At 34.5% G+C, this 14697-nt stretch overlaps 1 protein-coding gene and 1 pseudogene across 1 annotated transcript in view; both read right to left on the minus strand.

Annotated features, from left to right (window-relative positions):
• ITGB3BP (integrin subunit beta 3 binding protein) overlaps positions 1 to 14697 on the minus strand; it is a 78149-nt gene that overhangs the window by 51144 nt on the left and 12308 nt on the right. Inside the window, exon 3 of the mRNA XM_032630815.1 lies at positions 2922 to 3057. Coding sequence (XP_032486706.1) covers positions 2922 to 3057 — 136 coding nt within the window. The remainder of the gene's footprint in view (positions 1 to 2921; positions 3058 to 14697) is intronic.
• On the minus strand, positions 1438 to 2222 carry LOC116753242 (annotated as a pseudogene).

Consider the following 14697-nt stretch of genomic DNA (forward strand, 5'->3'; position numbering starts at 1 on the left):
ATAGATTTAAAGTTAATATTGTCACCTGTTCACATAGTATGTGATTCAAATGAATATAGAAAGTACATATAAATACCTGGAGGAAGAATATTCGAGATTGAGAAAAGTGCAAGTGCAGTTCTTGTGAAGGCAACAGGCTCAGCACGATTGACAAATAACCAGAAAGTAAGAGTGGCTAAAGTACTGTAAACATTGGAAGGGCAGCAGAAAGTGAGGCAGGTGAGGTAGTCAGGTATTAGATGACATATAGCCCTGAAAGTCATGATAAAGTTTTGACTTATATATCCTAAGTGTGATGGCAACTGAGTAGCACCTAAAATGTCCTTGAAAATGCTATTTAAGTAAAAGTGCTTATTTAAATTGTACCTTATGTTTTGTACAATATTCAAAAAGTGAGAATTGTTAACAGAAGTTATGACTTCATTTGGAACTTAAATTACTTTATAAGACCCAGGCTTTCCTATTTCTAAAACATATATAAGATGACATATTAGGAAAAGCAATGTAATGATTACAAATGACATAATCCGATATAAGATTCTAGACAGAATTCTATTTTGAGACTTCTGTATGTGTGATCTATATATCAAAGAGTACATAAAACACGTATGTGCAGTTTAATGAATAATTATAGCGTGAACTTGCATAACCATCACATAGAAATAGAATATTACCAGCACCCCAAGAACCCTTGCTATATGACTTTTTAAAAAAGAGCTTACCTAGTACTATAATCTGTGATAATTATCCACTTAAATGTCAACTGAGATCATGTGACCAATCTTTTTATGGGCAAAAGAAATGTTCCCTTAAGTCCATATTTAATTTCAATATGGAAATTGAGTATGTATCCACTTGAAATCTATTCACATTTCAGGATAGAGATGTTCTATCTCTAAGGCACTAATTTTTAATTTTAAACAAAAGATATATCAAGCGAATGAAAAAACCCCCAGAACTATATAGAGCTTGAAGAAAACACATACATCTTCATATATTTTTGTGAAAGCAAACCTAGTAGTGATAGCTTTAAGATAAAAAGCACCTGATTAAAGTAAAATAAAAGTCATTCAAAAGTTTAAGATCTCATTATAGGTTTCATTACAACAAATTAGGTAAAATGAGGAGACTTCTTTGTTTCTCTGTAGTTTCTAGTACATGCTTAGCACTCAAATATTAAATAGTAAATATGAATCAGGCTAATCACAGAATATCTAAAATATATTTTACTAAATTTAAACCTACTTAATATTTTATATTATAAAAACTTGACATGTCACTGATTCATGACCTTTTACAATATTAAAAATTAAACCTATGAAATCTAGATTTCTATATCTTTATTTTTCTCAGCTCAAGTTTAATAAAACTACAGAAGACCAAAAGTGATACCCTACTACTATACACATCAGTTTGCCTGCCCCATAATACAGCTCAGGCCATTCCCTCCAGAGGAAGAAAGGCTAGCCTCCCCAACCGCTGCAGGAAAGGCCTGTCCTGTCCCACACCACATCTGGGCTGAGTGTAAGATCTTGTGTTTTAAGCATGACAATAGTACAAAAGAGGTTTTGTTCTCATGGCCATCTACTTCAGCCTGGCCCTAAAATGGCCCAGTGCTCACTTCTGCTTAGAGAAATATCCTTTGCTTTTCTGGACATCAGGCTTGATGGTATCACTGCTAGGCTTCCAGCCAGCTGGGCACACTTTCCCACGTTTGTCAGTAAACTGGAAAGCCTGATCTAGTCTCAGTGTCTCATCCACAGAACGGCCAACAGGAAGGTCATTTATGGTGATCTGTCGAAGGATACCTTTATCATCAATAATAAAAAGGCCCCTGAATGAGATGCCTCTATCAGCCTTTAAGACCCCATAGTCCTGAGCAATGGTGCGCTTGGGTTGGGGTCTGGTATCAAGGGAATGTTCATGGGTCCTAGTCCTCCTTGTTTCTTGGGTGTGTTGATCCATGCCAGGTTTCAGAAGTGCGAATCCACAGAAGCACGAATCACTTGGCAGTTGAGTTTCTTAAATTCTTCTGCCGTATCATTGAAAGCAATGATCTCCATGGGGCACACAAAGGTGAAGTCAAGAGGGTAAAAGAAGAACACAGCATATTTTCTTTTGTAGTCAGATAGGCTGATATCTTCTAACTGACCATCTGGCATTACAGAAGCTGCTTTGAACTGGGGGACAAGGTGCCCAATTTTGGCATTTCCTGAAGACATATTGCTATCAGCAGTTCTCACAGACAAACTACAGAGACAGTCAGGAAGGAGACACGTCTAGATTTCTATATCTTTTAAATGAATATTTTAGCAATAAACTACCAGAGAACAAGAAATATGTGTGGTCAAAATTAAACTAACAATATTTTAAAATAAAGAATTTCATATTAAAATTAGGTTACTCTCTAATGGAAAATTCAAAAAACCTTTTGCAAATGCATTTAAAATAGTAAAGAGGATGAAATATAATAAATAAAAGCAAGCTATAAAGACACAGGAAATGTGGAAAAACTAAATGGATAACATGGATAAAAATAACATTCAGAAGTATCACTCTTAAATTGTAGTGTAGCATTACCTGAATTATGTGCCCTTTAATTTATGTACATGATGGATAGCTTGTTAAGAGGCTATACCATTATAATTGATAGTGGCTGAAGGCAGTCAGGCCATAATTTCTATTTAATGGATGGGATAGTAAGAGAACAAAGTCTGCAGTAGCATTTTAAAATAACTGCCTATAAAGTTTACATTTATGTCCAAAGTGTTACCTATATTCTAGTCTTTTCTATGTTGAATTCTTTAAGAAAAAAGAGAAAAATCAGCTGCAGCAAGATCCACATATTATTAAATCAAAATTCTGATTTAACCAATAACTAGAAAAATCTCACAATAAATGGAAAAGAATTTTCAACTAACCATCTGATGGTCCATTTTTGTTCTCTTGTTCTTTAGAGCTTGTGGGAGAAGCAAATGGGCTAATTTGACAGGTTCCAGTTGTTGGAGAATAGGCTGTAACACTTATCTTCCTTGTGATTTTTGAAGAATCAAATGACTAGAAATAAATATTAATTTGGGACAAAAATACTTATGTTTAGTTACAGATCTTTGGAAATACATTTGAAAAACTCGCAAAATTCAAACTAATACTCTTTTCCTTGATCTTTCTTTTCGGATTTTAAATATACACAATTATTATCTTCAAAGTGAACACTGTTATTTCAAGGTATGTACATTTTCCTGGTCTCCATACTGATTAGGGCATCTCAATTTGATTTTATGAAGTTTTAACATTAAATGGTTACTACATTCTGAGATGGTATTTCCAAACAAGTAGAGATAGCTGACTCTCCCAATTACATCCTGACATTTGTTGTTAGCTGAACGTGAAGTATAATTATGGGCCTAGACCAGAGAAAATCTCAGAAGTGTCTCTTAGTAAGACCCACAAGGAAACCCTAGGAAGGATTAGTGGTGTCCTTAACCTTCACAAAGTTGCTCTGACACAGTATCTTAATGATAAAACAAAAATAATGTTCAAACAATTGAGTATGGCATTTAAGGCCTTTGAGAATTTGATCTATTCTACACAAATCCTCTCTGCAGCTTCCTCCTCTGTGTTCCCATAGACCTTGTTCATACCTCTTATTGGAGTTAGTAAATTCTAATAATTTATTACATTTCTGTACACCCCATTAGTATTTAAGTTTCTGAAAATACATATTACTTCATCCTTGTACTATAGGAACTCAAAAAATGTATGATGAATGAATGATTTAAAAGAAACAGCCAGTAAACTTAGCCAGGCCACTCTATTCAGAATATACTCATTTGGGGCTTCCGGGTGGCGCAGTGGTTGAGTCCACCTGCCGATGCAGGGGACACGGGTTCGTGCCCCGGTCCGGGAAGATCCCACATGCCGTGGAGCGGCTGGGCCCCGTGAGCCATGGACACTGAGCCTGCGCTCCGCAACGGGAGAGGCCACAACAGTGAGAGGCCCGCATACCGCAAAAAAAAAAAAAAAAAAAAAAAAGAATATACTCATTTGTTCACTGGTCATTCATCTATTATTAACTGACGCCTTTAGTCCCAGTCACTTAGGTTATGCACATTTGGGTCTCAGCTAGTCTTTCTTTGGTTTGGGGCCTCATTCTAATCCACTTCCTCCAAACACCCATTATCACACTATTAAATTGCTTGCTCTTCTGAATTCCTTTTTAAACATATTTTCTGATAATGCTTATAATCACCCAGTATTTGCTAACTACTGTGTATACAGGAAGAGAACAAATTGCTCTGGCCTCATAAACAGCAGAGGACAGGTCTAAAGGTAGTAGCTTGTTACAGAAATTCAGAGAAGAGGGAAAAACCAAAGTGGGCTGCAGTAATCTCACAGAAGGATTCTTGTGAAGAGGAAGGGTGAAGGCTTAGATAACTGAAAATAAAAGGTATTGAAAAACCTGAAATCTAGAGGTGAAACAGACAGCACAGGTGGATTTAGGATAAAGGAAAGGTCTGAAGGTTCATGATATGTTGCCAACACTGTAGAATTAAAACTTTAGCTTGGCTGCTGACTTGAAAATAGTATATAATTCTCCATTGTCCCCTATTCTTTATTTTCAAGACACCATGGCAGAAATAGTGGCTATGTCACCTTTTTCAATAATCTTGGTATTAGTTCCAGAATCTATAGCATCAATTTTTTTTTTTACAGGTAAGATTTTAAATGATAGATATTCTTTGTATTGGGGGAAAAAAGGCATTATATTTTTAATTTTATGTATCCACAGTAGCCACAATATAACCAATATTTAAAAAAATCAAACTACAATATCAAGTTATAGCTTCAAAGTAATCTTTTTTGTAAGGTGAAAGAGTTTTAAGGTCTCTTTAACAGGTGGTTATTATTACCTCTCCATCTGAGTTTTCAGCTGTTTATAAGTATTCAGTCATAAACTATGACATTTATCCAATCCAACCCCACTTTTCTAAGAATTTATTGCCCAGAAATATTTCACTGTGTATGTACAAGAAATGAAAGTCACTACCCTAATGTACATTTATGTCAATCTGTTTTCCTATTTTCACCAAAAATCTATTTTTCCAATTGCCAAATATCTAAATATTGGCAACTGGAGATCATTGAAAACAATTTTCTAAGCTTTCGTAAAATAAGTCTTTGTGTGTGTGTGTGCACGCACGTGTGTGTTATATATATATATACAAATTTCCCCCCTCACCTTAAAAATACTAAGTCTTCTCTTTTGCTTTTTTTTTTTTTTGGTGATCTGTGTTGATTAAAAAGGAAAATATATGTCTACAATCGTAATGTACTTAGAGGGAAAAAAGAAAATCTACCTTTCCCTACTATCCCACTAAATATTCTTCAGTAAATAATGCATTTTTATATGTCTGCCTACTGATACACACAAATGCAATAGTCCTTACTTCTTTAAGTTCTTTTCCTCTCAAAGTTTAACCAAGGTCCTCTAATTTTTAAACTCTGAAGATGCTTAAAAGTGATCCTAAAATCCTAAGAATTTCCATTCTGCCAACGCCCAAACGTTGAAGGACTTGGTCTTCTTATTAGTCGCCTACAAAAGGAAGAGTTAAGAAGACTGGGATTTGAGAGAAGACTGAGCTACTAATTGAGAAGTCTGGAACTCTTTCCATTCAGCAATGATGAGTGCTACCTACCAGTCCTTTAGAAAACAGAGGAAGAAAAAGTGAGAAGAACAGATTTGGCTAGAGAAGGGAAAGAATTCAGGATGCAAACAAAATATAAGGATATAGAAATCAGATAAGTCACAACTACTTTCTATAATAATTTACAACTGCTTGTAATATTTATTGACAAAGTTATTTAATACCACACTAAAAAAAAAAAAAAAAAAGATTCTGTCTAGGATCAGTCCAAATGCCACTGTACTTTCTGTAAGGTCAAACCTTGTACATTAGCAAAACTAAAATTTGGTCATTGATTTTTCTGCCCAGAAAAAAAGAAATGAATGTTCTCTCCAGAATTTCAAATATATATGACATTCTCCTTCAATATGTTTCACAAATTGTAGCTTGCTTCATCACCTTGTTGAAAGCATATTCTACCAAAAAGGTACCTGTATTTTATATATTTTTACCTATTATAAACAGTCTAGAAAGTACTAACTAAGGGTTCTTTCAGGATGAAATGTGGGATATAATGGATCTGCTATTATTATTATGAACTACTAGACTACGCTATCACTGAAATATTTAAAAATACAGGTACTGTAGGTATTTGGACAACCAGAAGCAAAAGAAAAATAAGGGTAGCTAAAGGGAGACAATTCTTTATAATCTTATACTGGTTAATTAGGTTATTGGAATGTTTCACCTAAGGCAGTATTATACATCACTAGTACTTATTATAGAATTTACATTAGAAAATTTTAAATACTAGCTGTCTCAGGGATTTTTCATGATTTGGGCCTAGGGTTCCTAGAAGAGTCCTAAATATCAACTAACTTTTTATCAGTTGCCACAATTACCACCCTTAATGACTCTAATAATATTTAGGTTTTGTTATTTCTAATGGTAGTTATGGAGAACAAAAGCATTTTGCACTTACCCCGTGATCTTACAGGGACATCAGGGAAAGGATATAACCAATATATTAGATCTGTGCTGATGACAATGTTCTATTTCTTGATGGGGTGTTTGATACCCAGGGATATACATTTGTTAAAACTCATTGAACTGTACACTCAAGATCTGTGAATTTCACAATCTATAAATTTTACTTTGATAAAAATATTTTAACAGGAAAAATAAAACATTGGCTAAAAAGTTGATACACTGGTGTTTCTATTTGTGCACACTACTATTCCACAATTTTAAGACATTAAAATACTAATTTTAATATTAAAGACATGACCATTTTGTTACTCTCTTGCACTGTAGTCTTCAATAAGTTTTTAAAGATATATTTTCATGGCTATTGTCATTCCTTCATATGTCCTCCTATTTTTTCAGAATAGGAAGTGAATCCTACCTCAAATATATTTTTTGTTTATTGAAGTATGATTTACTTACAATAAAAATACACAGATCTTAAGTTGTCTGGCTTGCTGAGTTCTGATAACTGTATATATACACTGATGTCACCACCCCCCAAGATGAAGAACATTTCTGTCATCCCAGAAGATTCCCTTGTACCCATTTCCACTCAATTCCCACTCTGCAGCCCAGAAGCAACCACTTTCTAATTCCTATAACCATAGCTATTTTTGCCTATTCTTGAACTTCATATAAATTAAATACATAACTCTTGTGTTTGGCTTCTTCTTTTCAATGTGTTTTTGAGATCATCTATGTTGTTGTGAGTGGTAAGATTGTGTTCCTTTTAATTTTACTATTCCTTTGCATAAATGTACCAGAATTTGTTTTTCTAATCTCCTGTTGAAGGACATTTGGGTTATTTCCAGTTTGGGGCTATTAAGAATTAAGGGGCTAAAGAACATTTTTGTATATGTCTTTTGCGGATATATGATTTTATTTATTTGGGAAGCCCAGGAATGGAATTGCCAGACTATAGGATGGATATAGATTTATTTTCTATATATAAAATAAAGGCTAAATAGTTCTCTAAAGTGTTTGTATCATTTTAAATTACGATCAATAAATGAGAGTTCCAAATGCTGCACATCCTCACCAACCTTCAGGCTGTTTTAGACATTCCAGTGTTGATTTTTAAAGCCATTCTGTTTTGTTGTTGTTATTTAGCTATTCAAGTGAGTGGGAATGGTATTCCTTTGTGGTTTTAATTTGTATTTCCAATGACTAATGATGTTGAACATTTTTTCATGTGCTAATTTTCCATTTAAACATTTTATTTGTCTTAGATTTATAAAGCTGGACAGTTGCTGATTTGGTGATCGTTAGGTCACTCAGACTATGTAAACACAATGTATTGATCTTTCTAAATGTTCTTCTGGGTTTTTAATTGTTTACAAATTTCTTTTTGTATTGAAAGCAAAAAAGACAAAGTATCTTTCAGAGGACTGTATACCAGCCAAAGGGATCTGGAATATCATCTTAGGGCCACTCTTCTTAAAGTGGGAAATCCTGTTATTAGTGACAACATGGATGAACCTGGAGGACATTATGCTGAGTGAAATAAGACAGAGACAGAAAGACAAACACTGCATGGTATCACTTAATAGGGGAAAAAAATAAAGTCCAACTCACAGAAATAGAGAGTAAAAAAGTGGTTGTTAGTGGCTGGGGGATGGGGGAAATAAAAAGAGGTTAATAAAGGGTACAAACTTTCAGTTATAAGATGAATACATCTGAGAATCTAATGTATAACATGGTGACTATAACTGATAACACTGTATCGTACAGTAACTGAAATTTGCTAAAAGGGTAGAACTTAAACGTTCTCACCAAAAAAGAAAAAGAAAAAAAGAAAAATCTGAAGTGATGGATGCATTAATTAATTTGATGGGAGGAATCCTTTTACGATGTGTGTGTGTGTGTGTGTGTGTGTGTGTGTGTGTGTGTGTATATATTCACAATATATACATCAAATCATCACATTGTACATTTTAAATATCTTATATTTTGGTTAATTATAACTCAATAAAGCTAAAAAAAAGGGAAAGCCTTAGATCATCCTTTTTTTTTGTTCTCCTTTCCCTATTTCCTATTTTAGACCAGATCTTCTGTCCTAAAAACTTGACTCCTACACTACACAGACATACTCTTTAGATTCTTGAGTGTCTCCATAACTCCTGAATCATTTGTATAAAAAAACCTGAAGAAGTTAGGAATATGTCATCCCTTGTGCCAAACCTTGTGAGTCAAGACTATTCCTTGATAAGATTCATGCAAAACACTTACACTGGCATATGGACGGACCAAACCTACTTAATCTCCTATTACAGATTGAGAGAAGCAATGGGGGGCTTTCATGTAGAAAGACGGGGTAGGAAACCAAGAGAGGGAAGATGAATGTATATATCCAAGTCACTCGGGAACTTTTATGCAGATGCAAAAAATTTAAGTCAAAACTTATGTTTAATAGGAGATGGACAAATGTAACTCCATGTTTACTACTAGAAACCAAAGCTTTGTGCTAACTGTTGAATTTATAAGATGGGAAAGATAGCATGAACCTGTTTGTTCTTTCCCTGATACCTTCCTCTCATTCCTGAACTACAGAAGACTGAGCTCCCTTGGGCTTTGGTGAATCTATCACCAGTGTGTGTTTATGGTTTTAATGGATACTTGCTTCCCTTTCTGCTATACTTTTGCTATATACTTCTGCTATATGCTGATCCTTTCCCCTTCCTCTTCTTTTCTCCAAGAAAACACAATGAATAAAGACTTACTGATACTGAAAAAAAGAAGATATAACAATTATAAACACACACACACATACACATCTAACAAGACAGCCCCAAAATACAAGGAGCAAAAACAGGCAGAATTGAGGGAAGAAATAGAAAATTCAACCATAATAGTTGGAAACTTCAGTGTCCCACTTTCAACAATGGATAGACCAACTAGACAGAAAATCAGCAAGGAAACAGAAGACTTGAACAACACTATATACCAATAAGACCTAACAGACATCTATCGAACCCTCCACCCAACGAAAGCAGAATACACATTCTTCTCAAGTGCATATGTAACATTAGCCAGGATAGAAGATATGTTAGGCCATAAAACAAATCTCAGTAAATTTAAAAAGATTTGGATCATGTAAAGAATGTTTTCTAATCACAATGGAATAAAATCAGAAATTAAAGAAAGAAGGACATTTGGAAAATACAAAAATACATGGAAATTAACAAACTCCTAGATAACCAATCAAAAGGGAAATTAGAAATACACTGAGGAGAATGAAAATGAAACACAACACATGTAAAAACTTACGGGATGAAGAGAAAGCAGTACTCAGAGAGAAAGTTAAACATACATTAAGAAAGAAGAAAGCTCTCAAATCAATAACTTATCCTTCCACCTTAAGAAACAAGAGCAAACTAAAACCAAAGGAAGCAGAAGGAAAGAAGTAATAAATACTAATATTAAAGAGAACAAATGAAATGTAAAATAAGAAAATAGAGATCAATGAATCTAAAAGTTGCTTCTTTGAAAAGAAAATTGACAAACCTTTATCTAGACTGACTAAGAAAGAAATGAGAATCAAATTACTAAAATCAGGAATGGGGGGCGGATATTACAGCTGACCTTGGAGAAATAAAAGGTATTATAAGCGGATACTATGAACAATTGTATGCCAACAAATTAGATAATCTAGATGAAATGGACAAATTCCCCAAAATACACAGCCTACCAGGACTAAATCATGAAGAAATGGAAAATTGGAATGTATCAATAGCAAGTAAAGAGATTAGATCAATTCAGAAAACTTGTCAAAAAGAAAAGCGTGGGACTGGAGAGCTTCACTGGTGAATCCTACCAACATTTAAAGAAGAATTGACACCAATTCTTCTCAGACTCTATCAAAAACAGGGAACAATTCCTAACGCATTTTATGAGACCACATTACTCTGAGACTAGAACCAGACAAATACCTTAAAAGAAAACTACAGACTAATCTCCCTTATGAATACAGATGCAAAAATCCTCAACATTCCTGCAAACTGAAACCAGAGAAAAATAAGAATTATATATTGCAACCAAGTGGGATTTATCCCTGTGAAAAGCAAGGTTGGTTCAATATAACAAAAACCAATCAATAGAATACATCATATTAAATAGAATAAAGGAAAAAAACCCACACGATCATCTCAATAGATGCAAAAAAGCATTTGACAAAAATACAATTCTTTCATAATAAAAAATAATCATCAAACTAGGAATAGAAGGGAAGTGTCTCAATCTGACAGAGGGCATTTAGGAAAAACTCACAGCTAACATCATATTTAATGGTAAAAGACTGGATGCTTTCCCCCTAAGATCAGGAACAAGGCAATGATATCTGTTCTTGCCATTCTATTCAACATTGTTCTGGAGGTTCAAGCCAGGGCAATAAGCAAGAATAAGAAAAAAATGCATCCGATGGGAAAGAAAAATGACATGATCTGATATATAGAACACCCTAAAAATCTATAAGAAAGTATTAGAGCTAATACACGAGTTCAGCAAAGTTACACAATACATGATCAATATACAAAAATTAGCTGTGTATCTATACACTAGCAATGACTGATCTAAAGGGAAATTATAAAAACATTTACAGAGCTTCCCTGGTGGCGGCAGTGGTTGAGAGTCCGCCTGCCGCTGCAGGGTACACGGGTTCGTGCCCCGGTCCGGGAAGATCCACATGCTGCAGAGGCGGCTAGGCCCCGTGAGCCATAGCCGCTGAGCCCTGTGCGTCCGGAGCCTGTGGCTCCGCAACGGGAGAGGCCACAACAACAGTGAGAGGGCCCATGTACCGGCAAAAAAAAACCCCACAAAAAGCCATTTACATTATCACCAAAAAGAATAAAACACTGAGGAATAAATATAACCCAAAAGTATAAGACTTGTATACTGAAAACTACAAAACATTGTTGAAAAAAATGAAAGAAAATCAAAATAAATAGAAATAGATCCTGTGTTCATGGTTTAGAAGAATTACTAATTTTAAAATGGCAGATTCAGTGTAATTCCTATCAAAAGTACAAATTTTTCTTTTTCAGAAAATGAGAAGTGACCCTAAAATTCACCAGGAATTGCAAGGCATATGGAACAACAGAAGCAAATCTTGAAAAAGAACAAAGTTGGAGGACTCACACTTCCTAATTTCAAATTTATAGTAATTAAAACTTTCTTTTTGAAAAACTTATGTAATCAACACAGCATGGTAGTGCATAAGTTCAGATCTACAACCAAATGGAATAGATTTGAGAGTCCAGAAAATAAATCCATGAATTTTATAATCACTGATTCTTCAACAAGGTCTAAGGCCATTCATGGGGGAAAATAATAGCTTTTCAACAATGCTAGGACAAATGAATATCCACATGTCCCTAACCTCATACCATGTTCAAAAATGAACTCAATAAGGTCTTAAATGTAACATAAGTGCTAAAACTATAAAACTCTTAGAAAGAAACATAGTGAAAGTTTGCATTACCATAGACTGCACAACAGTTTCTTAGATATGGCACCAAAGCACAGGCAATCAAAGAAAAAGTAATTGGACTTCATCAAAATTTAAAACTTTTGTGTATCAAAGGATACTGTCAAGAAAGTGAAAAGACAACACACAGAATTGATGAAAGTATATGCAAATCATATATCTGACAAGGTAACAGTATTCAGAATTCACAAAGAATTCTTACAATTCAACAGTAAAAAGACAACCCAATTAAAATATGGGCAAAAGTTGTGAACAGATATTTCTCCAAAGAAAATATACAGATGGCCAATAAGTACATGGAAAGATGTTCAACATCATCAGGGAAATGCAAATTAAAACCACAATAAGATAGCACTTCACACCCAGTAGGGTGGCTAAAATCAAAAATTCAGAAAATAACAAGTGTTGTTGAGGAGGTGGAGAAAGTGGAACTCTCATACACTGATAGTGGGAATGTAAAATGGTGTAGCTACTGTAGAAAAGAGTTTGGCAATTTTGCAAAAAGTTAGAATTACCGTATGACCCACCAATTCCACCCCTAGGTATGTAATCAAGAAAACTGAAAACATGTTCATACAAAACATTGTACAAGAATGTTATATACAACATTATTCATAATAGTTTAAAAGCGGAAACAACCCAAATGTCCTTCAGCTGAGGAATGGATAAACAGAAGGTGATATACCCATACAAAAGAATATGATTCAGCCATAAAAAGGAATAAAGTACTGTTACATGTGACAACATGGATAAACCCTGAAAATGTTATGCTAAATGAAAGAAGTCAGTCACATATTGTATCATTCCATTTATATAATATGTCCAGAATAGGCAAATCCATAAAGACAGCAAATAAATTATTAGTTGCCAGGGACTGGGGGAGTAGGGAGGAGGAAATTGAGACTAACTGCTAATAGGTATGGATTTCTTTTTGGGGTGATGGAAATGTTCTAAAATCAGATAGTGGTGATGGCTGCACAATGTAATGAGTATATAATAAACCACTGGTGTATACTTTAAAATTATGAATTTTATATTACATGAATTATATTTCAATAAAAAATGCTAAAATTAAAAAAAGAGAACTGAACTGTCAAAAAATATATGAGATAATTGGAGAATTTGAACAAAGATGTCCATTTGATGATTAAGGAATTAATTCTGAGAGATATAATACTTTTTTTTAAAAAAAAATATTTATTTATTTATTTATTTTTGGCTGTGTTGGGTCTTCGTTTCCGTGTGTGGGCTTTCTCTAGTTGCGGCGAGCGGGGGCCACTCTTCATCACGGTGTGCAGGCCTCTCACTGTCGCGGCCTCTCTTGTTGCGGAGCACAAACTCCAGATGCACAGGCTCAGTAGCTGTGGCTCACGGGCCTAGTTGCTCCGCGGCATGTGGGATCTTCCCAGACCAGGGCTCGAACCCATGTCCCCTGCATTGGCAGGCAGATTCTCAACCACTGCGCCACCAGGGAAGCCCTGATAATACTATTATAGTTTTTTTAAGTCTATCTTTTAGAAATAATTACTGAAGTATTTAGGATGATATGGATGATGTTTGAGATTTGCTTCAAATCATCTAGTATGGGGGATACTGAAGTATGCGTGGGAATATAAATGAAATAAGATTGGTCTTGTGCTGATAATTACTGAAGCTGGGTAATGAGCAGTGCATTCTCCATAATCAAAATTGTCCAAAATCAAAAGGTAAAAAAAAAAAGGAATCAATATTTGGTAACTGTAGTGAAATAAGGAATCTATAAAATAATCATTAAGGAATTTTTTAAAAATTAGGAGAAAGATTGACAGAGAATTTTATTATGGGTGGATGAGGCTGGTAAAACCAAGACCATTTTGTGCCTCCTGAGGTGATGAGACAGGAACTACACAGACTACCTATGAGGCATTCTTATCAAAATATGAACCACAATCTAACCAAGCCTCTAGTTTTAACTATGAGTTTTATAGGAATATGAAGATTAGAGAAATCACTTAAAGGACCCACAAGAAAACAATCAACCAAATCTAGAATGTGAAATATGAAAAAATATGTCAGTGTTTTCAAAAAACAAATTACAGAAAAAGAGTGAGATTTTAAAAAGATTTAAAAGGAGTTGGGGGAAAAAAAATCTCAAGGTTCATAAGAACCACTACAATGTGTAAGACCTTGTTTGGATCCTGGATTTTAATAAGCCAACTGTAAAAGGACATTTTGAAGCAACTATAGAAATGTGAATATAAACTGAGTGAAAGATATTATTGGACTTCCCTGGGTGGTGCAGTGGTAAAAGACTCTGTGCTCCAATGCAGGGGGGCCCGGTTCGATCCTGGCCGGGGAAACTAGATCCCACATGTATGGTCGCAACTAAGAGTTTGCAATGCCACAACTAAGGAGCCCATGCACTGCAACTAAGGAGCCCATGAGCCACAACTAGACCTGGCACAACCAAATAAATAAATAATAATTTTAAAAAAGATTTTATTAAGGAATTATTTCTTATTTTGTAAGGTATGATAATGGCACTATAGTTATGAAAGAAGTCATTATCTGTTAGAAATGCAT

The sequence above is a fragment of the Phocoena sinus genome, chromosome 1, assembly GCF_008692025.1.
Source record: "Phocoena sinus isolate mPhoSin1 chromosome 1, mPhoSin1.pri, whole genome shotgun sequence".
Taxonomy (NCBI): Eukaryota; Metazoa; Chordata; class Mammalia; order Artiodactyla; family Phocoenidae; genus Phocoena; species Phocoena sinus.